This window comes from Neltuma alba, unplaced genomic scaffold, assembly GCF_004799145.2.
Source record: "Neltuma alba isolate B1F8T4 unplaced genomic scaffold, ASM479914v2 tig00012522_pilon, whole genome shotgun sequence".
In the NCBI taxonomy this organism is placed as follows: Eukaryota; Viridiplantae; Streptophyta; class Magnoliopsida; order Fabales; family Fabaceae; genus Neltuma; species Neltuma alba.
The window spans coordinates 9,331-34,299 of record NW_021636989.1 but is presented as its reverse complement, the minus strand read 5'-3'; the positions used below and the strand labels follow the sequence as shown (position 1 = coordinate 34,299).

At 40.4% G+C, this 24,969-nt stretch overlaps 3 protein-coding genes across 3 annotated transcripts; 2 read left to right on the top strand and 1 right to left on the bottom strand.

Annotated features, from left to right (window-relative positions):
- Window positions 1-1,033: 1,033 nt before the first annotated feature.
- LOC114728219 (probable serine/threonine-protein kinase PBL22) lies at window positions 1,034-3,793 on the top strand. Its single transcript, XM_028915098.1, has 6 exons — window positions 1,034-1,427; window positions 1,531-1,784; window positions 2,313-2,659; window positions 2,844-2,976; window positions 3,110-3,199; window positions 3,320-3,793. The coding sequence occupies exons 1-6, from the start codon at window positions 1,124-1,126 to the stop codon at window positions 3,476-3,478; spliced, it is 1,287 nt and encodes a 428-aa protein (XP_028770931.1). The 5' UTR covers window positions 1,034-1,123; the 3' UTR covers window positions 3,479-3,793.
- A 1,716-nt stretch (window positions 3,794-5,509) lies between these two features.
- LOC114728147 (E3 ubiquitin-protein ligase ATL6-like) lies at window positions 5,510-6,939 on the bottom strand. Its single transcript, XM_028914998.1, has one exon. The coding sequence runs from the start codon at window positions 6,937-6,939 to the stop codon at window positions 5,878-5,880; it is 1,062 nt and encodes a 353-aa protein (XP_028770831.1). The 3' UTR covers window positions 5,510-5,877.
- Window positions 6,940-19,658: 12,719 nt separating this feature from the next.
- On the top strand, window positions 19,659-21,196 carry LOC114728193 (transcription factor bHLH96). Its single transcript, XM_028915064.1, has 3 exons — window positions 19,659-20,274; window positions 20,364-20,759; window positions 20,852-21,196. Exons 1-3 carry the CDS (start codon window positions 19,762-19,764, stop codon window positions 20,966-20,968), a joined length of 1,026 nt encoding a protein of 341 aa, XP_028770897.1. The 5' UTR covers window positions 19,659-19,761; the 3' UTR covers window positions 20,969-21,196.
- Window positions 21,197-24,969: the final 3,773 nt, after the last annotated feature.

Below are 24,969 nucleotides of genomic sequence, written 5' to 3'. Positions count from 1 at the left end.
ACTAATTTGATTAGATTAAGGAAGTTAGGTAAATTAGTTAATTATAATAAATGTGACATGTTTTTCCTAAAATATCATAATCATCTTTGTTAATACCCCATCTTCCTCTTCTATTTGATTATGGTTAAAGGAGTATCCATATGGGTAATTTAGAAAAAATTGATAAATACGAGAAATGAGTCTTATATTTAGGACCAAAACCAACTTAACAATTGGATCCTATATTAAGTACAGGAGGAGTAGTTCGTATTGTTTGTACATACCTACATGCCAATACGGCAATACCACGGGCACAAAGCCATTTGCGGTCCCGTGACTCGTGTGACCCGCAGGTTACAGTTCTGGCTGTTTTCACATTTACGGCAACAAAACACCACCCCAACTCTTGAACACATGAATCATGATGAATGATGTTCTCGGTCATGATCTGTGCTGTCTTTTATGCACAAATTAATCAGGTCGAAATTAATTTGTTGCGGGCATGTGAACAAATATGGCCGTGGAGTTAGTTAAAGCTTACTCCATGTGAATTTGTTTAATTAGTACGTGGAAGCTATAGCGAATTTGTCCCCGGTTCGGATTTCAGAAGGAAATGGTTTAATCAGCTTGGGCAAAGCTTGCACCCGTTTACGCTTTAATTGGTCAAGGCCCCAATGTCCTCATGCTAAAAGTCACGTGGTGCTTACCTGACGCGCTTAATCTTGAAACAAGAATGAGAAAAACGACACACATGATATTTATATGGACATGCCCTGCAGGGTGTGTTTGGTAGGTCATTTATAATCTATAATTAGGAAATGATTAGATGCGAGATGAGCATGATTGAAAGGCACTGGCCCAGAAGCTAACAAAATATTCTCATACGGAACTAGAAAGAGACAATTCGGAAACCAGGGACGCATGTAGTGCACAAATTACAAAACCGCTGGACCAAATTATTCACGGGAAGGACATAAAGAAATTACCTCACAGAAAGGCAAGCGGAGATCCTAATCAAATAGCATTTCAATTAATTGCTTACTCGTTGCTTCCCCCTTCTTTTACTTGTACTCTCTCTGTCTCACATCTCCGCTCCAACCTTGCTACAACCTCAGCTCTCCCCTCCGGGATTCCTCTCTGCGTGATGATGGAAGTTAATACTACAGTCGATACCATCAAGCCTCGTACTGGCATGCACCGCCCCTTGCATCCACAAAACCGTGACCATCATCTCCGTTTCTCCTCCGAAACCATTCTCATTATCATCGTGGCTGTCGCCTCGGGATTGGTGCTCCTGCTTACCATTTTTCTGATCATATTCATGCTTCGTCGGCTGAAATGCTCCCCCAAGAATTCAGCTCTGACTCGTAACAGAAACAACTCAGCGCTTGATGACCCCAGTTGCAGGTTCATGGCTTCGGCCACCATGAACTTGGGTTCTAGTCCAGGTTATTTGACTTGTGTATATATGTTATTAATTTCAAAACAGGTGCTTTTTAATTAGAACATCAATTAAAATGAAAGCTGGCTGATTGAGAACTTGAATTGCAGCTGTGAAGGGAGGGTGTCTTAGTGGTGGGAGTGTGGGCATGAGCAGGGCAGGAGGATGCAGTAAAGAAAGAGGAGTGCAAGTGTTCACGTACAGGGAGCTCCAAGAGGCTACAGAAGGATTCAGCGAAGCAAATGTGATTGGAAGAGGAGGATCTGGTTCCATTTACAGAGGAGTGTTAAGTGATGGCACTCTAGCCGCAATCAAGCTGTTGCGAAGGCAAGGCAGGCAGGGCGAGCGTGCCTTCCGAATTGAGGTGAATCACGGCACCACTTCATTTCATGATTTCAACCTCTTTGTTTCTTCTATTTACTACACTACCATTTAGTGTCTCCGGTTCTTACTCTCTCTCTCTCTCACGCCCTCTTTCCCCGGCACTTAATTCTATTTGCTCTTCAAAAATATCATTTTGTTTTTCTGAAGCGAAGCGTATTAATTCTGTCTCTGTTCTTCAAAAATATCCTTCCCGTCTTCCCCAGACGAAAGCTGCCGATTGATCAAGAGGTAAAATCAAAACCAAAGTTATCTTAAAGTGAGAAAGGACTTGTATATTGCATAGCCTACAAAATGGCAACCTTCCTTGCTCATAAGAATCTTGTTCTTTTCCAAGCTAGCAGAAGCGTAGGAGCAGACAAATGAATTATGGGGTTTCGGGGACCAGAAATGGGGATATGCGAGTCCCTAATCTCTTATACAACTGACGTGATAAGCTGCATTCGAATGTTGCACATGGGGATGTGGACGCTAGCTGACAAATTTCTTGTTTCTTTTAATTTGATTGGAGGTGGATATGCTGAGCCGGTTGCACTCTCCATATTTGGTGGAGTTGCTCGGGTACAGTGCGGACCAGCAGCACAGGCTACTGATATTCGAATTCATTCCCAATGGAACGCTGCATCAGCATCTCCACTCTGGAACGAGCCATTCTAAACCCTTGAATTGGTGGACCCGCTTGCGGATAGCCCTTGATTGTGCCAGAGCTCTTGAATTCCTGCATGAGCATGCGGTCCCGCCGGTGATGCATCGTGACTTCAACTCCCACAACGTTCTGCTGGATCACAACTTTCGGGCCAAGATCAACGCTCAGATTTCCACCCCCGCTTTAGGGACCACCGGATATCTGGCTCCAGAGTGAGTCTGTGTGAATGTGATTGTTACGCATCTTTCCTTATCTTCTCCACTCAGCTCAATCCCAAAATAAAACAAGCACAACGAATCCACATGCACCCAGTCTAGTCCCTCTCAGGCAACCTGTAATTGCATTTCTTCTCCGTAATGTTCTCTAAAAAGTTGGTTCAATGATGAATGAACGTAGGCATGCGTGTTCAGGGGAGCTCACCACAAAGTCGGATGTGTACAGCTACGGGGTGGTTCTCTTGGAGTTGCTCACTGGACGTGTGCCGGTTGATATCAAACGACCTCCCGGAGAACATGTTCTCGTCTCTTGGGTTAGTGAAAACAAAATAATGGAAAATTAAAATGGTCCGACCTATACGGTTAATATGCACGTATGGACATGTATGTCTCTTCAGCTTGCTGTATATATAACTTTGAGGTTTAACAATATGTTAACATTACTAGGCTCTTCCAAGGTTAACGAACAGAGAAAAGCTGGTGGGAATGGTTGACCCAGTTCTGCGCGGACACTACTCGGAGAAGGATCTAATTCAGGTCAGCTTAATTTGGTGGTTATTACTTATTATTACCATTATCGTAGAGCCACTTGGACTAATAGATATTTCATCATCAACTAACTAACAGCGTTGTGTGATGCTGATTCGCTGTATATAGATAGGTGCAATTGCAGCCATGTGCGCACAGCCAGAAGCAGATTACAGACCGCTTATGACAGACGTGGTGCAGTCCCTAATACCACTTGTCAGGAACACAAGTGCAGCTTCATTTAGTTCCCCAAAACTTCGCAGACAAACATCGAGTCCAGTCCATTAGTATTGTTGTTTCAGTAATGTTCTGTGTGAGTAAGGTACCGGCAGCGCCAGAAGAAGATACATGTACTTGTTGCTCCTGGCCACAATATCGTCAAATTTCGTGGGCAATTTCACTTCCAGTCATGGAAAAGCAAAGACATATGGACCGATGATTCAAATATGTGTGTGTGTGTGTGTAAATCACAAACAGGTGCAGTCTTCGAGCACATTTTCTCGATTCTAGAACTCGCCTTTTTTAATGTTCTGTTCCATTGTCCATGTGTACATGTAGAGGCGATGAGCACAATGATAAAATGATTTAATTTGTTATGACTCATGAGGGGTTGACTCGGCTGCGAGGTAATTAACAAAATAATCAATAAGTACACAGGAAATGAGTTGACGGAAGGCAATTTTGATGGAGAAGAAGGAAGTGAGAGTAGATTCCGACATATTTGTGGGCGGCGCCAAGGGGTAACAGGGACAATGATCAATGGTAGTGATGGTGGAATCACTTTTGAATTAAAGAAAAGCGAAGGAGACAAAGGAATATTGTTGAGGTTTTTGGAATTCCGGGAGGTCATGTCAAGGGCTGTGTTTCGTGGTGATGAAAGTTCGGAGCAGCAGAATCTCAGAAGGCGCGTGCGTGGAGATATCGGGCGGAGAGAAGGAATGGCGTCAAGTTATTAGAAACGCGGAGGGATGTGGCGGAATAAAGTCTGCTCTGACATTATGGCCTCCAACAAATCATTACAACAAGGGAACTCCTCGTAGTGACGGGCCAGCGTCAGTCAAGGAGCACTTTCTATGTTGCCGAGAATGAATTGATCGGGAAAGTATCTAAAATAATAGGAATCTTTGAAAACTAAGATAACATAAAAGTTGGTGGTGCTCAATTTCCATGGTAGTAGTGAGGCCGACGTAAAAAAAAAGATGAAAGAATCCAAATTGCAGGACGTGAGGCCCAGGAAGAGGAAAAGGTAACGCACATGTCCAAGCAATAATCTTTTTTTTTTCCCCAAGCAGGCCTCCATTGATTGGTGTCCAGGGAGACCACAATGGCCGTCAGTCGTTACGCTGATTCGCTTGTCTTGCCTGTACTGTATTTGAGCAACTTGTGTCGCAGGGTATAATTGCTTATGCGTTTGGTACTGTGATAGGCATCCTGACCTTACTGTATTTGAGGTGTACGACGTTGTTTTAGTTGGAAGTTGGAACTGCTGACTTCTTGCCTCCCAAGCTACACCAATTCTTCGTGTCGCGTGACAATACTAAGATACATATTGATTGATAGTTAGCCCCCACATTGTTTTCCCAGTACCATCAAAAATCAATAATCAACTGAGCCCCAATTTCTATCCGCACTCGAATAGAATATATAAGCGTCTACAGTTTCATTGTCCTCCTTCAATCAGCTTATGAAACACAGGTACACGCCGCCACGACTTGTCCAGTATAACAATAATGTCAGTCTGGGCACAATTTCTTTCTTTCTTTTCCACCAATCTCACATTTACCTTATTTACTCAGTTTGCATAAAATCTTATTATCATATATTAATTCATTAATATTGCATATATATATATATCAAATTATTATAAAAAATCATATCAATATTAGTTGCAGATCAAAACCAGTGAACCCAAGGAAATTTGTTTTATGTTCGTAAAGCCTGTTTATCACATATTTTTGTTTGAGCTTTTTTTTTTAAATAATGATTTAAACGGAGGCTTTTTTTTTAGCTTATCGAATCCAAAAAGTTCCAGTTTAATAAAAATGTTTTGAAAATGTAAAAATAAAAAGTAAAGTCAACCAAGATTTCTAGTTTATCCCATACATTCTTGCCACTGTTCCTGCATTTTTCCCGGAAGTTCAAAGTTAGTACTCTAATTCTCTTAGACTATATTTTTGTGTTATGCGTGTATGAATCGTATCCTCCTTCGTTGACCAACCTTTGAAGATATTATTACCTCTACAATTTTTAATGACATTCTCTTCTCATTTCTCCAGTCCACTCTTTGAAATGTAGAAGCTCTTAAAATCCAATCGGGCCGAACAAAAAAAGAGTTGAAAATAAGCTACTTCTCCATATTACATGTATTCGGGCTATCACACCAAAAAATATTAATATTATCGTGCAAATTTCTATATTATTACATGGTGCCCGTTTCTTTTTCGATCGGCCAGCATATCATCGTGCTCGTTTCAAAGGTCAATGCCCCACACAACAATCTTCAGATTAATTACATTATTCCGACCAAGTCAGCCCAGCGATCTATAGGAATGAATGGAAATCGTGGCTGAGAAAAAATTTAGGTGAATCTACAAGATGTTGTTGCAGAGGGAAGCAGAAGGTCTCCATCTTTTGCACTACTGCTGCACCCGCGTAATAAATCTAGGCTCAAAGCAAAAGGTGTGTTCCTAAACCGGAGGCCGGGACGAGTCCACCGCCGGTGGTGGCATGATGGGATCGGAGGAGGTCTCTTCAACGCCGGCACCGTTGCCAGCCACCTTGGGAGACCTGACCGATGACGCCCTCACTAAGAAGGGCGGCGCCATCGTGAAAACCCATCGGTCTGATTTAAGCCCGCGGTCCAGTCGCCTTGAAAACCTCCCCCTGCTACTACTCTCACCTCCGTTTCGATACCCCTTCCTTGAACTGCTCTGCCCAGGCAAGATTACCAAGCTTGTCGCCCGATGAAATTTCTGATTTAGCAGCCGATTCCTCACGTCCGCCGGCAGCCTCAAAGTGTATCTGTCGCTGTTTTCCCCGGGCTGGAGCAGCGAGTGCCCAGTCGAGTGAGACCTCGCCCACCATACCGTCTGACTTGACCGAGAACCTCGCGTGCCGTTCCGGTTCAGCTTCTGATTGACTCGCATAACGTCAGGCTCGGCGGCCTCACAGTCAACCCCCGGGGATTCCCCAGCTTCGTTTTGGGTTTCCATATTGGCGTGCGACTCAAGCACGGGCACTGCATGAACGGAGTCGCCCGGTTTAGGGATGAGGTCGGCCCTGCAGACGGGGCAGGTAGTGTGGGAGGCCAGCCACTCGTCGATGCATTCGGGATGGAAAACGTGGTCGCACTTGGGGATGAGACGGAGTGTTTCGGAGTCCTCAAACTCGTTCAAGCAGACGGCGCATTCAAGGGCACCTTTTCCAATCTTGTGAATCTTAACGGCGGAGTAGTCAAGAGTTGGGAAAGAGCGGATGACGGCGGCATCAAGACCGCGAGCCTGGCGTCTGGAGCGAGCGGCAAGGTTGGGCGCAGCGGAGTCGGATGATTGGCCGCAGTGGCGGATATAGATGGTGAAGATGCCGGTGAGGAAGAGGGCGGCGACTAAAATGACGATGATGATGGCGACGGAGGGGGTGTAGGAGCTGTAGTAAGGTCCGGAAGGGCCGGTGTTACCGACCTGGGCTCTGGCGAGGGGGAGGGGAGGGGGGAGGAGGAGGACAAGGAGGAGGAGGGGGAGGGGAGGCATGATGGTGGGTGATGAGGAGGGAGTGAAGAGACAGTGAGAAGGAGGGAAGGAGTCTTGGGGTGGGACTTTATATGCGGGACTCACCGAATCGAATCAGAGAAGAATGGACGGAGCAGGCTAGGCAGAAGGTGGGGTCCCCTCCCCATTGATTTCAGAGGATGCTCCTTCTTTACGTCTCACGAACCTTCCAATCGCGTTCCCTCCATTCTTTATCTTGCTGTTCCTATTCCTCTCCCTCCAATTTTTGTCATTCGTTTTTAACTCACTCAATCATATGATATTAATCTTAGCATCATTCTCATGATTGTTTAATCAACCACAAAGCCACCTACCTGATCAGATTCAAACTAACGGATTTTGGACTCTGATCATTTAAAATGCAAAATGACCGAATAATGACTCTGGAATGAAAGTGAGGTGGCCAAAAACAAAAGTTGAGGAATAAAAAGAAATTCATTTACACGATGCAAGATTCGTAATTAATATCGGTGCTTATCAGGGCTTGACCGCTTCCTTCCCCCTCACGTCATAATATTAATGAAATGACTGACACCGAATATAATCGAGTCGGATTATTCGAGATGGCCCGGCTGACATGCATGGGTATTAATTAAGTGGGAACCACAAATATTGGAAAATAGATGTTACTGGATTATATATAAATGTCGACAAATGTTTGACTATATATTTGTTTGCTTCTCTATCGCTTTGGTAATTGCGTGTAATTACCTTCATGAATTATGAACTGCGCGCGGAGATACTCATCCTCAGGATTCACAATAATTATTCATAGAAGGCAGCAAGTTGAATTGCGAGCGTGTCTTGGAACTGAAGGGGGAACAGGAGGGTATACGAGCGGCGACGTCATGACGTGGCTGGCTCTCCGGAGCTGAATAATGGGGAAGGGTGTGAATGAAATGAGAATAAGATTCCATTTGGATTGCGATGTTGTGGTCTTAGAGAGAAGCAACAAATTGAATTAGATTCTCATTTGTGTGACACATGAATATGGAATATAATAGAGCTTTGATTTCCAATGTCACCCCCGAGTTGAGTGCTGTGTGTGTCCGCTTTTATATGTGTGGTAGTTGTAAGCCATACTGGCCAGCGTGCGACGTCCACCAACCTTCCCTCTCCCTCGTGTCTCTCCCGGCTCTATGCTCCCGGTTCCGCTCATCTCATCTGATTAACTCAACTGGCCTCATATTCATTCCATCAATCACCTTATTATCCATTAATTGACTTCCCTCGCTCTATCATCCCACTCCGCTCATATAATACTTCTTTAGTCCTTAATATAAGACCCATTCAACTAATTTGATTAGATTAAGAAAGTTAGGGAAGTTAGTTAATTATAAAAAATGTGACACGTTTTTTATAAGAAAGTTAATTATAAAACGATTCGGAGAACGTAATTTATGTTGTTCACGTTTCGTTATGCTGGCCGTTGCAGGGCCTCTTTTCCATCAGATTTTTATCGTCATTCTTTATTACTACATAAGACTTGATTTCCATGAAATACGTCTGAATATATATATTTTTTTTGGCAATCATCCTTGCTTCCGAAACTCATTCAAAATATGGACAGAGAGGTTAATTAAGTGGACTGAGGGATTGATAATACTAAATAAAAAATTAATTCAGATGATCAACAAACTCAATAAAACCCCGCTTAACTTTAATGAACTAATTTAACTTGATTATGTGGGTGGAGCGGTTACAAAATAGCGTATGGTTAGCTCAGTTTTAAAACTGAGATATCGAGTTAGATCTGAAATTTTAGAGAGAAAATTAAGTGTTCCCTTAAAGCAGAGGATGATAATATATACTCCATCCGGTCTCAAATACAAGACCAATTTTATAGTGTAATTTACACTACAAAATAGGTTTTATATTAAGGACCTATGGAGTATATTAGTTTTGGAATATAGTAGTAATAATAGACCAAAAAAAAAATCGGAGGAGAGGAGGGCATGGGTGATTGTATGTCGACACTAGTAGGGAGGGATTTTGTGGAAAGTAGAAGGCGCAATTGGAAGGGGTGAAAGGCAATGGAGTTAATTAATTAAATAAAGTAAATAAATAGGGGAGGGGCGGTCAAATTAGAAGGGCAATGCGCTTGGCAAAATTCGCCTCTATAATTATGACCGCCACCACGGCGTTAGTTGTGCGCTATTAAAATTCAGCCTCAGCTTAATTGTGTTATTTAAATTAATTATTGTGGCGTGGGCACTTCAGCCTATATATGTCTTGGCGGGGCGGTTGGATTCGCGAGAACTACTAGTAGCTGAGTGGATAACTGAATTCTGTTGTTTTAGAACTAAAAAGATGCTGCGCATTCAGCGACGTCATCTGATTAAAGCGCCTCTTTGAGAGTGCCAATCTGCCCCAAAAAGAATGCCGCGCTTTGTTGGCCAAAAAAAAAAAAAAAAGAATGCCGCGCTTTTTGGGGGGAGGTATAGATACATGGATGGTAATGCTCCTCTATATATGCATTCATATCCATCACAATACGCTGCTCCCACCTGAATCTGAGGGAATTCAGAAATGTCAGACAAGTTATAAAGCGGGTAAGAAATTTGGGGTTTTGGATGTTGAACTAGTCCCGCCCCCTCACAGCCCATCCCATCCTTTCTTTGTTGGAACATTGAGCGGCGTTGACTTGTCAATTCAGAGTGCGCGTAAGGCCCTCCTCCTCGATTTTAAAATATAATGACCGTTGAAATGGCCTGCCTCCTGCGTTTACCTTCCAGAAGCCTTCTCCTTCAGGCATGACCTCTTCCCCCCGTCAATTCAATTCTCCGCCCTACTTCCTTCACAGTTCACACATGCCATTCCCACCAGTTCTCTCAGTGACGTCATTTCATCTGGCCGTTGCCCCCGCCCGGCCCATCACTCAAATGGGTTAGAAAGTTTTTGAGCCCACATGAGATCGATGGACCCAGGTGACTAGTGGGCCTCTCTTGGGCCACATCCTGGTGCAAGAGTTGAAATCCCATTCACTTCACCGGCAAGATCCGCAGCCCCGGGGACTGCTTCCCTTCCTTCCTTTCTTTCTTCAAAAGTTGGAATCCTTGTGCCCTCACAACTGACGAGCCGGCATGAAAGTTGGTACAAAGTTCAATTTCATTAGTCTCCTGCCCCCCTCCTTTTTCATAATACACACACAATTTGAAGTTGTAAGGTGTTCCTTGTTGCTTTGTCAAATCGCGCGTCAGTGTACTGCAATATATTCAGTACTATTTTTAAAATAATTGTCCCTCGTTATAATGTTTATTGAAAATAACAGCAACTATACTTCAAGATTGTTCACATTTGTTTTTTAATAAAAATTACATGTGGAGAGCGTACGCCAAAAACGAGAGTCATATAGTATGCCTGAATAATGCGTATATATATAAGTATATATAATAAGCCAAAAATTAACGCAGTAATTGAGGGGTTTGTTCGGATAGCTCTCTTGGGTGCGTGTGGTCTGGTTTTATATAAAGCACACAGGAAAGAATGAGTATTAATTCAAACCACAAGTGTTACTTTATAGTTTATACCCCCGGCCAATCATATGCATGTATACCTTTTTACTTGTAGGAATACAGATATATATATATAGAGAGAGAGAGAGAGAGGGCTTTAAAATAAAAAAGGGGAATAAGAACAAATGAAAAACACAAGTTGGGAATGTCAGCTTCAGAATGGACCCCAAGAAAATAGCGAGATGAAATGGAGAGCGGACATGAAAATCCGAAAATGCTTCGTCTAGGTCTCCCTTTAATTAGGCCTATGTCGTTTGGAATTTTGTTTAGGTTCAAAGCAACCATGATCACGGTCATTATCATGATGACCCCCTTGCTAATTACCAATTCAACCCTCCCTCTATATTTTATTCTTTTTTAATTTCCTCCACGCACGCACACTCGCACCCGCCAGCCCATCACAGAGAACCGCATATGTACATGATTAGAAAACCTTCCAGAACCATAACAAGCCACCGGCTTGTTAACTCTCTAGATTGCAGGACAATTAGGGGGGGAGAGAGACATGACAGTTAAGCTAGGTTGTTAATTAATTGGCATAATCATGGGAGAAGCAGCAATAATAATAATAATCACGCTTCTGTTTAGTTGACCCTGTTTATTTGATGCCCGCGTCATGATCCTGATCCATATCACAGTCATGACCAACTCGGATCATCCAACTTCCTCCAAACTGGGATGGCCCTCGACTTGCGTCCAAAACTGCCAGCGCCGTTCAGACCTCATATCCCCATTAATTAATCTCAGCGACAAATTACCGATTCCCAATTAATAAGCCAAACGAACCCCGTCACATATATATCCTGAAGAAATTAAATTAAAATATATACCTGCTGATTAATTAATGGATGCATATAATTAATTAGTTAATAATATGATGAGGCGTAACAATTGCATAGTTGCTTGTTTTTGTGCGTGCGTGCGTGCGTGCGTGCATGCATGCATGTGGGCAGAATAGGTACGCGCGCGGTCTACCCCTATAGGAATAGGAGGCTACATATATAGGATGTGAAATAAAATCTGAAAATTGATCGAATGTGTTGGTGAAATGAGAACGAGAATGAGAATTTTGAAAGAGATATTAAATCGCGGGGACCTCACGCATGTCTGTCCTCGTGGAATCCCACGTGTTCTGTGACCCCTCGTTTAATATTGACAGCGTTAGTTATGACTCCCATGCTGTACGCCTCGTGGAGTGGTCGTGAGTTATAATGTGTGTTGGACTGGGAGCTGCATTAGCCGTTAAATAAAGAAATGGGCGGGGTAGGTATATATTATATACAGAGGGAGGGAAGTAAATTCAATGGTTATACTGCCGTTTTCATATATCTGGCAGGACGAAACGAGAAGGAGGCTGGGGAAATTAAAGATGAAGCAGTACGTAGCAGAAGAAAGGAGATCCCCCAGCACACAGGTGTATGTATATATTTACATGAATGAGATCTCTATGTGTCTTTTTCCATCTGCCAGAACCTGATGTGTTCAAAAGTAAAAATAACATATGCTGTTGAGATAAGGAGTGGGAAAAAGTGCAGAGGAAGTTGCGTGGGGGGTGGCCTACTGGATGCCAACTACTGTGGAGCTCATGACTCTGGTTGGTGCCTACTCCTTCATTCCCACACATCATCCTTTAATTTGTGTTTGTTTGCAAACTTCCTTAAAAAATTTTCTGTTGTGTGTCGACATTATATTATATTGTGCAACTAAAAGCAAAGTTTATATGCACTACTCACTATGATGCGAGCTGGGTGTGTTAGACACGCGTGGCGTGGGGCTACAACAATATTTGGTACAAAAGGATATATGTACGTATCGTATTATGTTTTGCAGAAGCACGAGGGGCTCGGAGGCCCCCGCGACGCATATCCGCTTCCAGACTTCAAAAATCTTGTAGAATAGCGAATATTATGTATCTGCACAGTATTTGATTTATCCATGAAAATGAATAAACGATATTTGTAATGGCCATTGTGTTGTTGTTGTTGTTATGTTTTAATTTTTCAAAACAATGGCCGTACACTTTATATTATCATGAACTCATTACTTGTCAAAAAAATTTTAAACAAAAACCATCAAATTTTCATTTTCATGAAAGCCCTCTCCACTGTGAAACAAAAAAAAAAAAGATAAATGCAATTGTGATGTTCAAACGCAACAAAAAATCGTTGGAATATCTTAACTAGTGGCATGTCATTTGTTGACGGATAATATCATGATGCTTATCTTGTCGCTGCATGAAATTTAAACCATTGAAATATATTTTTAATGGTACAGATTTAAAAATTTCAACCAACTAGTATTTTTAAATAAAAAATTTATTTCTTAAAAACCTTACAGTTAAGACATTATATTTATTTTAGATTTTATGTATCTATTAAAAAATAAAATATTAAATCTCGACTATTTGTGAATGAGTATACTCGTTCGTATTGATGAGTCTCATTTATCTGATATTTGGGGACACAGGCGTTGCTGATTGGTTGTCATGTCACCCTCAAGAGTCAAGGCATGGATGGAAGGATGCCCTGTTTGTTTTCACTTGCTCTCTCTCTCTCTCTCTCTCTCTCCTGCCCTTCATTTTTAATTTAAAACTCAATCATTATTGGTTTTCACTCCATCATGAATCCTAGTCACATGACCCCCACCCGCCGTAGGATTACGTGAAGGGGCGTTCTGAACACGTGTACGGCCCAGGCTCCTTCTCCAGATGTGCTCTTCCAAACACATCACGACAAATCCCGTCCCGCTTTCCTCCTTTATGTCCAATCCCATAGTGACCCCTTCACAAATGATAACAAGCGAAGTACCCTTGTCCATACCACAGCGAGTATAAACATTTCGAATAAAAATCAACAAGCGAGATTCAATTATATTAAAAAATAAAAAACATTATGAATTCATTATATGTAAATAAACTTGTGTTTTGGACCTAAATAATTTGTTTTAAGACTCTCTAAAGCCAATCTGAATTGTATATTCTTATAGGTTTCTGTACGTAGTTATTTAATTAGGACACCCGTAAGTATATATTTAGGTGGTGCTATGTATGTAATTAGGTAGCCCATCAATTCCATTTTTGTCCCGTTTTCATTCCTATTTTCCTCATTGCTTCTCACACCCCCTGCTTCTACAATCCTAATCAATCACACGTAACTTTCGTAAGTCTTTTTAATTCTTTGAGTTTTGAAATTAGAAGCTGTCGCTGCATACATATACATCCTCAAAACATTATTATTAATTCACTTTTTAAGGCAGCACGAGTTCCTAGCAAGGGGGGATGAAGGGGGTTGCCCCTCCATCCCTCAAAATCAAGCACATGCCTTGCTTTTTTGAAACCACATTTTCTATATTTGACCATCTTCTCCAACCCCTTCTCATTCTCCATGCTCAGTTTTCCGTCACTGTATTAACCACAATTTTCAAATCTCATATATCCCCCCTCATGTTCTTTTTCTTCTCTCATTTCTCAAACTTCAAACTCACACAGTGAATTAATTTTTGTATGTATGAAAATCGGCCGTTGCTGGTAGGTGATGAGTGAACTAAACCAGAGCAGCCCAAGCATGCCAAGTGATGATGAGTTGTCGGTCTCTAACAACGTGTGCTCACAGTGTGATCATATGCACGATGAGAGAGTCTTGAAACAAATTGCCAATTGCGTGTCACATAATGATGTCTTGGGAAAATGGAGGAAGGCCCTGGACATGCCTGAAGCCTTGAGAAGAATCTGATTGGAGGTGAGTGAACTTTTCACCATAAAAAATATCATATATAATTATCATCATAATTAATAATAATAACGAAGCAAAGGTATTTGGGACAGCGACGTAAAGAAGGTAGGTAAGGATATGTGTTGTGGGCGGTCCAACAATTTCACGATCGGAGCTTTTTGAACCAAATTGATTTCGCCTGTACATAAGGATATACATCTGTGGAATTAACAACGTTTCTCTCTACCTTTTGCGATTGATTTCTCTTGCTGAATTGGCTTCGAAAACTGACCCTTGTGGGTCTGGTTCATTGGCAGCACATGATTTTTTGTTGTTGCCGCAACTGTGCGGCTCATTATTTTTTCTGTGGCGCAGACATGTATACATAATCTGTACTAGATCCTGCTCTTTTTCCAAGTTTAAAGAATAAAGCATTGATTATGAGGACCCACACAAGGCATGGTTTCACATGATGAGAGATTTTAAAGTGATAAGGTTTTTTGTCACCCAGCGCTAATCCCTATCAAATTCATTACTGCTTTTCATGCTTCCACAGTTCACAGTGAAGTGAGAATAAAGCAAGGACTTTTTCTTCCTCCTTTTCTCGGGGACACTCTTTCCTTGCATCCATGCCTTGACAGCTAAACCGGCTAGCTATATATTAGTCGTAGCACAAAGCGAGTTTGCCTTCTCCGCTCTTCATATATCAATTTCCTGGTACGATCTTCATATGATGAATCCACACATGTCTGGTCTCTCTCCCTCTGCGTGTAGTCATACACTGCACCATTCTATAATCAGATCATGCTGAAAGGCAACTGTGCATATTACAATTCACTCACGTGGACCAGCTAATGGTTTTTATATGTGTGTACATATATATCGATCAGAAACCAAAGTTAATACATGCTTATGTATAGCTAGATGGGTAATGCAGCTTTTAGATCTGATTTTGGAATTTGAAATGATATGATGATAATGGTCCCTCAGCCAATATTATTATATATGGCTTCACTATCCCGAAATCTTGGAACACTGCCCTAATACTTTTCAGTATGGTCCCTCACTGGCAATATATATAATTCCGGCTTAGGTTTAACCCTGCACGAATATACATTTCTCACTTTTGCGTTTTCGTAGAATTTTGCTTTGATACAGTGTTTGAAAGGTTGAATAAATAAATTAAGTCATATCATCACAACATTAGGGCGATGAGCTGTGTAGACTAGAATAGGGGTTATAATATATAACGATAAGCATGCATCCATGTGATAATTAATCTTGCGCAAGCGCAAGGGACAAAGCGAAAAGTAGGCCGCTGGGTTTTGTTTCGTCGTTCTAGGGCAACAACAAAATCCGAATCCTTGAAATTAAACCTCATCTGTTCCCGTCTATGCTCGCGTACGCTGATCAACCACATAGTTAGGGATACTGACAAACTAAGACTGATTGATTCCTGTATTATTATCGAGATACAAATGAACCAGACCTTTCTCTCTCCCCTCTTCAACCCCAACTTGCACGACAACGCCGCAAATCAGTTAAGCCGTTGCGCGTATAATAATTCGACTGGATTAATTGTCACTAGCAGATTAATTAATAAATTAATCAATACTAGTGACCTTAATTTGCCAATAAAATTGCAAATTGACGCCAACACGAGAGATTAAACGCATGTAGTCCTGTTGAGTCTTTTGTTTATATATATAGATATATCCAATTCCATTCATGACTGTGTATATTTGTTGTAGCTAATATCTTGACTTGTGCAGCGAAGGGTATCGCTTTGAGATATTGAACCGGCCGGCCTAATGCCTAATTAATGGCCATAGCCCTAACTACATCCACTAATTGCTGATTATATTGTAGTTTAGCGTGGATTTACCAACTCTGTCTTCCATCCTTGATCCTCTATCGGCTTGAATTTCTAGTGGACGGTGCTCACTTGATCATGACACTGCTAATCACATTTTTGAAATTAATTGATAATTAATTTGACCTATCGGGTTAAAATATACTATATCATCATTAGCTGATGATTAATCCAGACTCCACATTTATGGCGTATGATGAGTACCTGGGTTTTCGTGTCCTCGTATTCCATGTACATATATACGCACCTCTCGGGTGTGCATATATGCTTAAATTACAAGCTTTGCGGTATTAATTAAATATCACTATTTTTATACTCCTCTGGTCCTATTTATAAGGCAGATAGAAAAGATTTTTTTTGTCCTATTTATAAGTCACTTTATTAAATTTTTATTATGAATGTATCATATTGTTCTTCATTTATTATAACATAGATAGTTATTTTTTTTAAAGGGATATATATTAAACAGGAATAAAATTAAAACGTTGCTATATTTTAATGAAAGGTTAATACAGTTTAAGATTTTTCTTAACCTGCGTGAAACGTGTTGAAAGTGTTTTATAAATAGGATCAGAGGAGTATGCACAATAGAAACAAAAGCCCATAATACTTAATTTAATGTGTTCAACCAGGTTGTCGGTAATAACGACGGGGGATACAACAATAGGAGCATTATCAATGCGGCCACCAATTTCTCAAAGTTTTCAAAGTTTTTACAATCCTATTTTATGTTTATATATAATAGTTGTCATATTACTCCTCCGATCCTTAATATAAGACCTATTTAACTACTTTGATTAAATTACTCATTCACTTTATAAAATATATAGGTGTACTATTAATGAATAATAAGTATTATTGTGGTATTTAATTATTTAATAGGGATAATTTAGGAAAGAATGAAAAAAATATGAGAAATGGGTCCTATATTTAAGACCAAGATTAACTTTTTAATTGGGTCCCATATTAAAAACCGGAGGAGTATTTAATATATAACATTAAAATCACTTGTGATTTTAAATATGGAAATACCATAAAACATTTTTAGTAACATATTGGGGCAGTCTGTCTTTAGAAATATATTAATTCCGTTCACATCCATCTCAGAACAAAATTTAATAAAATATCATCACATCAATACACACAGCACATAAAATACGATAGATTCCTGAGAAATAAGTTAATATGAGCAGGACTTTTTTATTAAAACAACATGTGCAGCTTAGGACGCTGTGTGTTTATTAATAATAACTGGGGCAATAGACAACTCTTCCCAGTTCAGGTGATGTATATATTACATAATATCATTCTCGAAAAAGCCACATCAGCAGCACAGTCTACTAATGCTTATTATATTCACTAATGACAGTATTTTAAAGTATAAACCTACAATATAATTAAGGGCAAGAGGCCCCCACTTATAAAAGGACAAAGGTGACAAGAGTTGCATAATTTCTCATTTGCCACAGTGTTTGAAGCATCTTAACCTCACAACTTAGTAATTGTGACGACCACTGAGAAGATTCTTTCTTCTGTGCATGAATATATTATGCTGTGTTTTTTCTCTTAGGTAATAAAAGGGCTCATCTAACGGGACTAATTGTCCTCAATACACTTCATTTTCAAGGTATCAATTTTTATTCATTCAATGATCAAGCGCCAGTTGAGTCTAATGTTTATTTAATAGTTCTTTAGGTTGCCAAAACTTTTGATATCAATAATAAAACTATTAGCTATATACTACCTCCGGTCCTAATTATAAGAACCAGTTGACTAATTTGAGGAGATTAAGAAAATAAGTTAAGTTAGTTATTTATAATAAAAAGATGTTGTCTTTCCTAAAATATCATTGCCAATCAAGTGTATTGGCTAGAGCTATTATTGTTAGAAGGACTATCTTGAAAAAAAATACATAAATATGATAGACAAAGTGGATTAAGGTCTTATATTTAGGACCAAAATAAAAGTCAAACAAAATCTTATATTAAGAACCGGAGGTAGTATGTACTTAATCAGGTGGCTGCCACATATAATTGCATTATTCTATCCAACACTTTAAAAAAAAAAATTGAGAGCACTTATCAACGAACTCATCAGCGTGTAACATTAAATGGTGCCTGGCATGATGCTCATCTATGGTCACTCTCTTTCTGACTTCTGTAATGCCTGGTGTCATGCTTCGTGTCTACTGTTCTTTAATTGTATTACGAGAAATTTCAGAGAATTCTCAATTTGATAACATGGAGACTAATCATATAAAGACATCAGGAAGCCACGGTGGAAGCCAAGTTGTAATATTATAGAGGAGGAGTAATTTTTGGGAGTTAGGAACGTAGGGTTTCCCTATTATGGAAGGCTTGACAGCTAGTGTTGGTTTTGAAGCACATGGATTCGCTGCAAATTTCTGACTGCTTCTGTTTCTGGTGCTGCTCCCTCTCTTTTATCTTAATGGACAAAGTTCATAAGCTTTTTCTCTGAGGAATCTCTGATCGCTGAATATATGTGTATATCTCTGTGTGTGTATTTTGTGTCAGCCTTTAGTTTTCTTTTTGCGTGTTTCATTGGTTCTGTAATTATTGCCCTAATCACGATCGATCTCCACCTTCCTCCTCCTCCTTTTGTCTTCCATCAATCTTAACTCTCTTTTCATTCGCTCCTCACCCTCCTTCATACAACTGCTTCTGAACTAAGCTTTCACGTGCACGCGCAGCCTCACAATGCAAACTTCACCATTTTTCTTAATATATGTATAGTTTGGGATTAAAATATGCGTTTGTCTTTCATGTCAAGTTAATTTCCAGTTATTTTTACTTTTGTCTTGTACCACGACAGATGAACACCGATATCGCAGAAAAGCTGTTCCCTAGTTGCTGATTCACATGCTATGCAATTTCGTCTTCACTTTCCATATAAATGGAAAAGATATTGATAACGCAAAAGAAAGTTTTTTTTTTGGGGGGGGGGGGTATCCATATGCCATGTGTGTGTGTGTGTAGAGAAAACAGTAGTCATTTCACAATGGGGCGTTCGGAGATAAATTGAGATATATATATGACTCACGAGAGCAACTTAATAATAGCCAGCATGGGACACGACAGGGAACAGGATGCAACTCTTTATGACCACAATGATTAGCTATTGCTATGCGTTTTGATGGTGATAACTCTACATTTAATTATTTTAATTAATTCCCATATTTTTCGTAAAAAGAAAGCTATTTCACATCTAATCATGGTCATTTGTTTATTATGGATCTAATACACGAGACGGGTGTGTGAAAAACCATCGTTAAATCCTTCAATCATGTGAGAAATTAACAGTGAGTGCTGTTTTGATACTGGTCAAGAGTTGAAATTTGGAGTTGAAAGCACAATATATTAGCATTTTTTCCTATAAGTTCATTTTACATGCCATACACACTCCGAGCAATTTCCCCCTTTTTTTGGTTTGTTTCGCATACATGTTTGTGTCGGAACAATAATAAAAAAAATAAAAAGAATGAATTTCATTATTAATTATATATATATATTTCACGTGCAAGAGCACTGTCCACTGTGTAAGTGAGGTGAGGGTTTGGCTTTATAAGCACAAGGATGTGCTCCCGAGGAGAATCGCATCTCGCTTCGGTTGTATAATTTTTATTTCTGAAATCTCTGACTCGTCACCACCAGATTTCCATCGACGTCAAAATTCGAGTGTTGCATTTATGTGTCTCCCTGAGGGAGAGAGAGATAGCCAGACCTCCATGGCCCTCGAAGCTGTTGTTTTCCCTCAAGACTACCCGTTTGGCTATGGCGGTTCCAAAGACTTCCATCCTCTCTGGCCCTTTCACGACGATTTCAACCTTCCCAAACAGGAAGACCAGCACGGCTTTCTGAATTTTCTCGACAGCCAAACAGAAAATTATGGCTTCGGCGACTGGACTCAAGTTTGCTCTTCTTCTCCTCCTTCATCAGTGTTACCCCACTCCAGTGAACTTCATCTCCCTAATCACGCCACCTCCGAAGCCAGCAACCACCCAGCACCCTCGTCTGAAGCCCTCCCCATGGATTCCTCCAATTCTCGTCCCAAGAGACGCAGAGCCAGAACCCGAAAGAACAAGGAGGAGATCGAGAACCAGAGAATGACGCACATTGCGGTGGAGCGCAATCGAAGAAAGCAGATGAACGAGTATCTCTCTGTCCTACGCTCTCTCATGCCCGACTCCTACGTCCAAAGGGTACTTTTCTTTTGATTTCATTCATTACATAGTTTCAGGAGGGATGGATGGAGTGTTGATTACGTTGCTTTCTTATAATAATTATCCAGGGCGATCAAGCTTCCATAATAGGAGGGGCTATTAACTTTGTGAAGGAGCTGGAGCAGAGGCTGCAATTTCTGGGGGGTCAGAAAGAAACAGAGGCGAAATCTCAGAGCATGCCGTTCTCAGAGTTCTTCACGTTTCCTCAGTACACGACGAGCCCGAGCGGAAGCGGCGAGTGTTCGGCGACGGGGGAGAAAGTGGGGGAGGCATCGCCGGAGGCCAGCATAGCAGATATAGAAGTGACAATGGTGGAGAGCCACGCGAATGTGAAAATAAGGTCGAGGAAGAGGCCGAAGCAGCTGTTGAAGATGGTGGCGGCGTTGTACAGCATGCGCCTCACGATCTTGCATCTCAATGTGACGACCACCGGCGATATTGTGCTCTACAGCATCAGCGTCAAGGTATGCATATATATATTTATATAATTTTGGCGGGGAATTTAATTTAATGATGAGAAGTGAGTAATTAATGATGAGAAATTGGGTGGAAGCAGTTAGAAGAAGAGTGCAAGCTGGGATCAGTGGAGGAGATAGCAGGAGCAGTGCACAAAACGATGGAGAGGATCGAACGAGAGAGTGCGCATGCAGAATCAGGATCCGAACATGAATAAGCTAATTGCCTGAGAATTTTGTATGGCTGGAATGAGCAGAAGTGAGAAATTATGAATGAATTGGGGTGAACTGTGTTTAATATATAATTTTGCTAAGAGTTGGGTGAATGAATGATAGTTAGTGAAGATCAGAGGAGGAGGGCCTTGATGTGTATGTATGTAAGGGAGGAAGTTGTTTTTTGGGTGATTCCTTCTGTATTGCCAGTGAATAATGATGTGATTTTGATATTCTGATGATTTGGGGAGGGAGGCTGTGAAGCAGACACAGAAAGCGAGGGTTGGTCAATTCTGTTGTGCCTGCCATCTTCTTTTCATGGTGGTAGGCCCCCATCTTCCCTCTCTTCCCCAATCACTCTGCTAATTAATGCCATACCCCCCCCCTCCTGATCTTCTCCCCTTTCTTCTTTCATTATTTCAATCCTACCATCTCACACAAAATATATAATATATCTATGACCCACTTTTTTTAAAACCTCTTGTTCCTTCTCTCTTTTGTTTCTGTCTTGTTTTGTAAAAGCTAGATATTGAATTCAAAATGAATTGTACAACTGATAACAAGTGAATAGTTTAATTTTCTAATATCATCCATATTTTGTATTGATATTACATTATCAGTCGCTGATAACAGGGTTATGAAGTATTTTAAAATCAAAATTAGAAAGAATCACAATTCAGCAGAGTGGCACGTGGGGCCAGATGCCGGGGTTGGATAATCGAGGAGAATGGTTTGGAGCAAATTATGTATATATGAACAATTGAAATCGTACGTACAATTACAGATGTGAATCATCTGGATGATGATTAGATTAGCCTTTACTAATAAAATCAGCTTTTGTGGGATCATGATTTGGCTCCAATAGTGACCGCTGCTTTTACTACATTAAATAAGCACAAATCGAAAAAGGTGATGGATGCGCATTATATTACATATATATCAAGGAAAAATCTGTCTGTCTAGTTTCACTATAATTTTGAAATTGGTCCATGTATTTTAATGATTTTGAAATCACACCCTTCTTTTGCCTCATTGTTAATTCGGCCAATAATTAGCCCCTCAGTTCAACTCGGTGAAATATTCCAGAGTGAGTTCAGAGAGTGGACTAGAGAGGGTGGAAATGGAGGACAGAGAGAAGACTACGTGGGGCATGGGGTCCATGGAAACAAAAGTTCTTCGAAAACTAAGGCTCATCTCTGCGCAAAGTGAATAATGACATATAGGGGCGCTGACATTAAAATCAAAGAGGAAACATCTGCGAAGCCGGCGGCCGTTTCTCCTTTTTCAGAGAGTTCTTAATTCTTATGAGTTGCAAGAAACTCCAAGCCAGTTGGACTCCTTTGAGACGACTATTTTGAAACGCTACTAAAATTGTTCCTTAAAGCAAATGTTGGAGGCCCTTTCGTTGAAATTTTTCGAAATTTAGGACTGGTTTGTTGAACTTTTGACCATTTACGTGCCTATTTCATCATTACTTATGGTTTGTATCCTGTTTGTATTTATTTGGGGTATCTAGAGAGTCATCATTGACATCCAACCCAAGTCGGATTAAAATCCCAAAACCATAACTGGTTCGTGCAATTATAAGTTCGAAACTCATTGGTTTGCAATAAATATCCAACAGTTTGGTGTTTTTGCATAATGGAACGTGGCGTGGATTGATGAAGTGGCTGAAGTTCAATTCTTTGATGGGGAGGAAGCCTGGCAACGCCCAATAGGCACTGCTCCCCAAAATCCGAGGGACTAGTAACCAGCCAATGGTAAAAGGAAAGGAAAAAAGAGCAGTTCAGTTTGAAAAAGTTATTGAAAGTGTAGGGACAGATCTCGAACTTATTAAAGTTACTGGGAGAAAGGTTTAATTAGATGTAGGGGGGGGAGCAATTATATGTAATAGAGGGTCGCCGGGGAAAATGGTCAAAGAAGAGGGATGTAGTTGAATAGGTGGAATTTCAGGGTATATGACTGCTACCAAACAGCTGCTTTCCCAGACCTAACCCTTTTATCTGCATCTACCTCTATGCACCCCTCAAAGGCTCAGGCTTCTCCACCCCCTCCTTTCTCACTTAAAAGCACAGCTGAGTGTTGAATATCTCATCAGCTGATTAATTAAACTGTATATTTTGTTATAACCATGCTGTCATATTTTTCAAACAATAGAATCATGATGTGGGTACGATTTATTTTCAATCTTTTCATCTTTTCTAAAGTTCATACCACATAAAACATGGCACGTATGCTATCATTTATTACTTTTCCTAAAAACCTGACATAATATACAAGAAACTCGGAGGTCAGTTCAGAGTTCGACTAATGAATTTAATGTTGAATGCTAAGCTATTAATGGTCACGAAAGAAATGATTCGTTTGAAAATTTTATTCTCTGTTGATGTAGAAGTAAAAACAGAAGGGGCTCCCTGACTGGCCGAAGGCAAGAAATTGAGATGAAAAGAACCATTTCTCAAGAAACCATTTTGATTATCTATCATGTTAGGAATGTCCTGATAGTTGCGGAAAGTAAAAAATGCAATGATGAATTGATATCTTAAAAACAAAAGAACAGGAACCAAAACTTTAAATGGGCAATGATTAAAGTAAAATGGGAAGAACATGGTTACACAAGGTGGTGAGTCAGCATGGACGAGGCTGCCCCTAACATAGATATGCGTGCGTGGTGTGGGATAGTGTACGTACGGGTAATTAGCAGTACTAATTCATGATGCAACCATTTCTTCATATAATCATCATCTATTTTTCACCTGCAATCAATAATTCTGCAATTTAGCAACACAGAGGGAAAAGAGGCATTTAAAAAGGAAAACGTAGAGGGGGATGGATGACTCAGACTGAAAGGAAGGTAACGAGCAAAAGTGAATGGGGCCATGAAGTTGTACGACTGAGTTCACGGACGAATCGCTGCGGTTAAAAATGAAGGTTCATTTCTGGTGTTCAGCAGCATGCATGGTGATTTCTTTTCACAAAAACAGAATAAAGCTATATGGATCCATCTTAAAAAGCACAGTGCTCTTTTCTTTCAAAGACGCTAATTAATATTGTATATTCCTAGTGGGGCAGTGTTGTTTGACAGCAAATTCATTAGCTTCATTATATACACTGGCCAAGTTTTAACAACCAGCTTATTCATGGTTATATCAAAGATTGTGGCCATTCACTTTTCAAATAATTTGAATACCTCGTCTGTGTCAGGCCTTTTCAATCCTGTCATTATATGTAAAGGGAAAGGAAAAAAAAATCATCGAATCTGAGATGATATCGCAGTCATAATAATGCCAAAGCAGCATCTAAACCATGGGTCGATCAGCTAGCTCATATTATATAGTGTCCAACGTAATAGAGTGTGGGCGCAGTAGTCTCATTTGCACGGAAAGCTGTTTAATTATTGTGAGTAGCATGCATTCATAGTGAATCCAGCTTCATCTTTTCCAATCCAAGCTTCCCTCTGCAGTAAAAGGGATGAATAATATTTATATATGCTCTGATTAACAGATAAAATAACTTGACACCTTTTTTTTTATTTATTATAATTTATGTGCGAGATGGCTGATATATATATATACCAGGGACCAGAGGTAGCGAGATTCAAGAGGGCTGATGATTGCGCGATGATGTCCTTGGCTATTTGCAGAATCCTTTTTTTGGGGTGGGACCCAGATCCCTTCTTCCTTTGCTATCTTGATTAATATTTTATAGTAATTGGGCTACAATGTCAGAATTCACATGAACCACAGAAGAGAAGGGCTTTCTGAACGTACGTTCTGCATCATATCGCGAAGAAGCTCGGGGTTTTTTTGTTTTAGAAGATTCCGACTCCAACCCCCACCCCAACCCCCTCTTTTTGTTTTTATCTTCTTGTTCTCTTGCACGCCCTCTTCACTTTCCATAGATTCCAATCCCTCTCCCGCTCTCCCTCTCTCTCGCACGCATTGTTCCAAACCAACTGCCAGAGGAAGAGGCTTAATTTAAAGCAAAGTGTTTGTTGTACATGTTC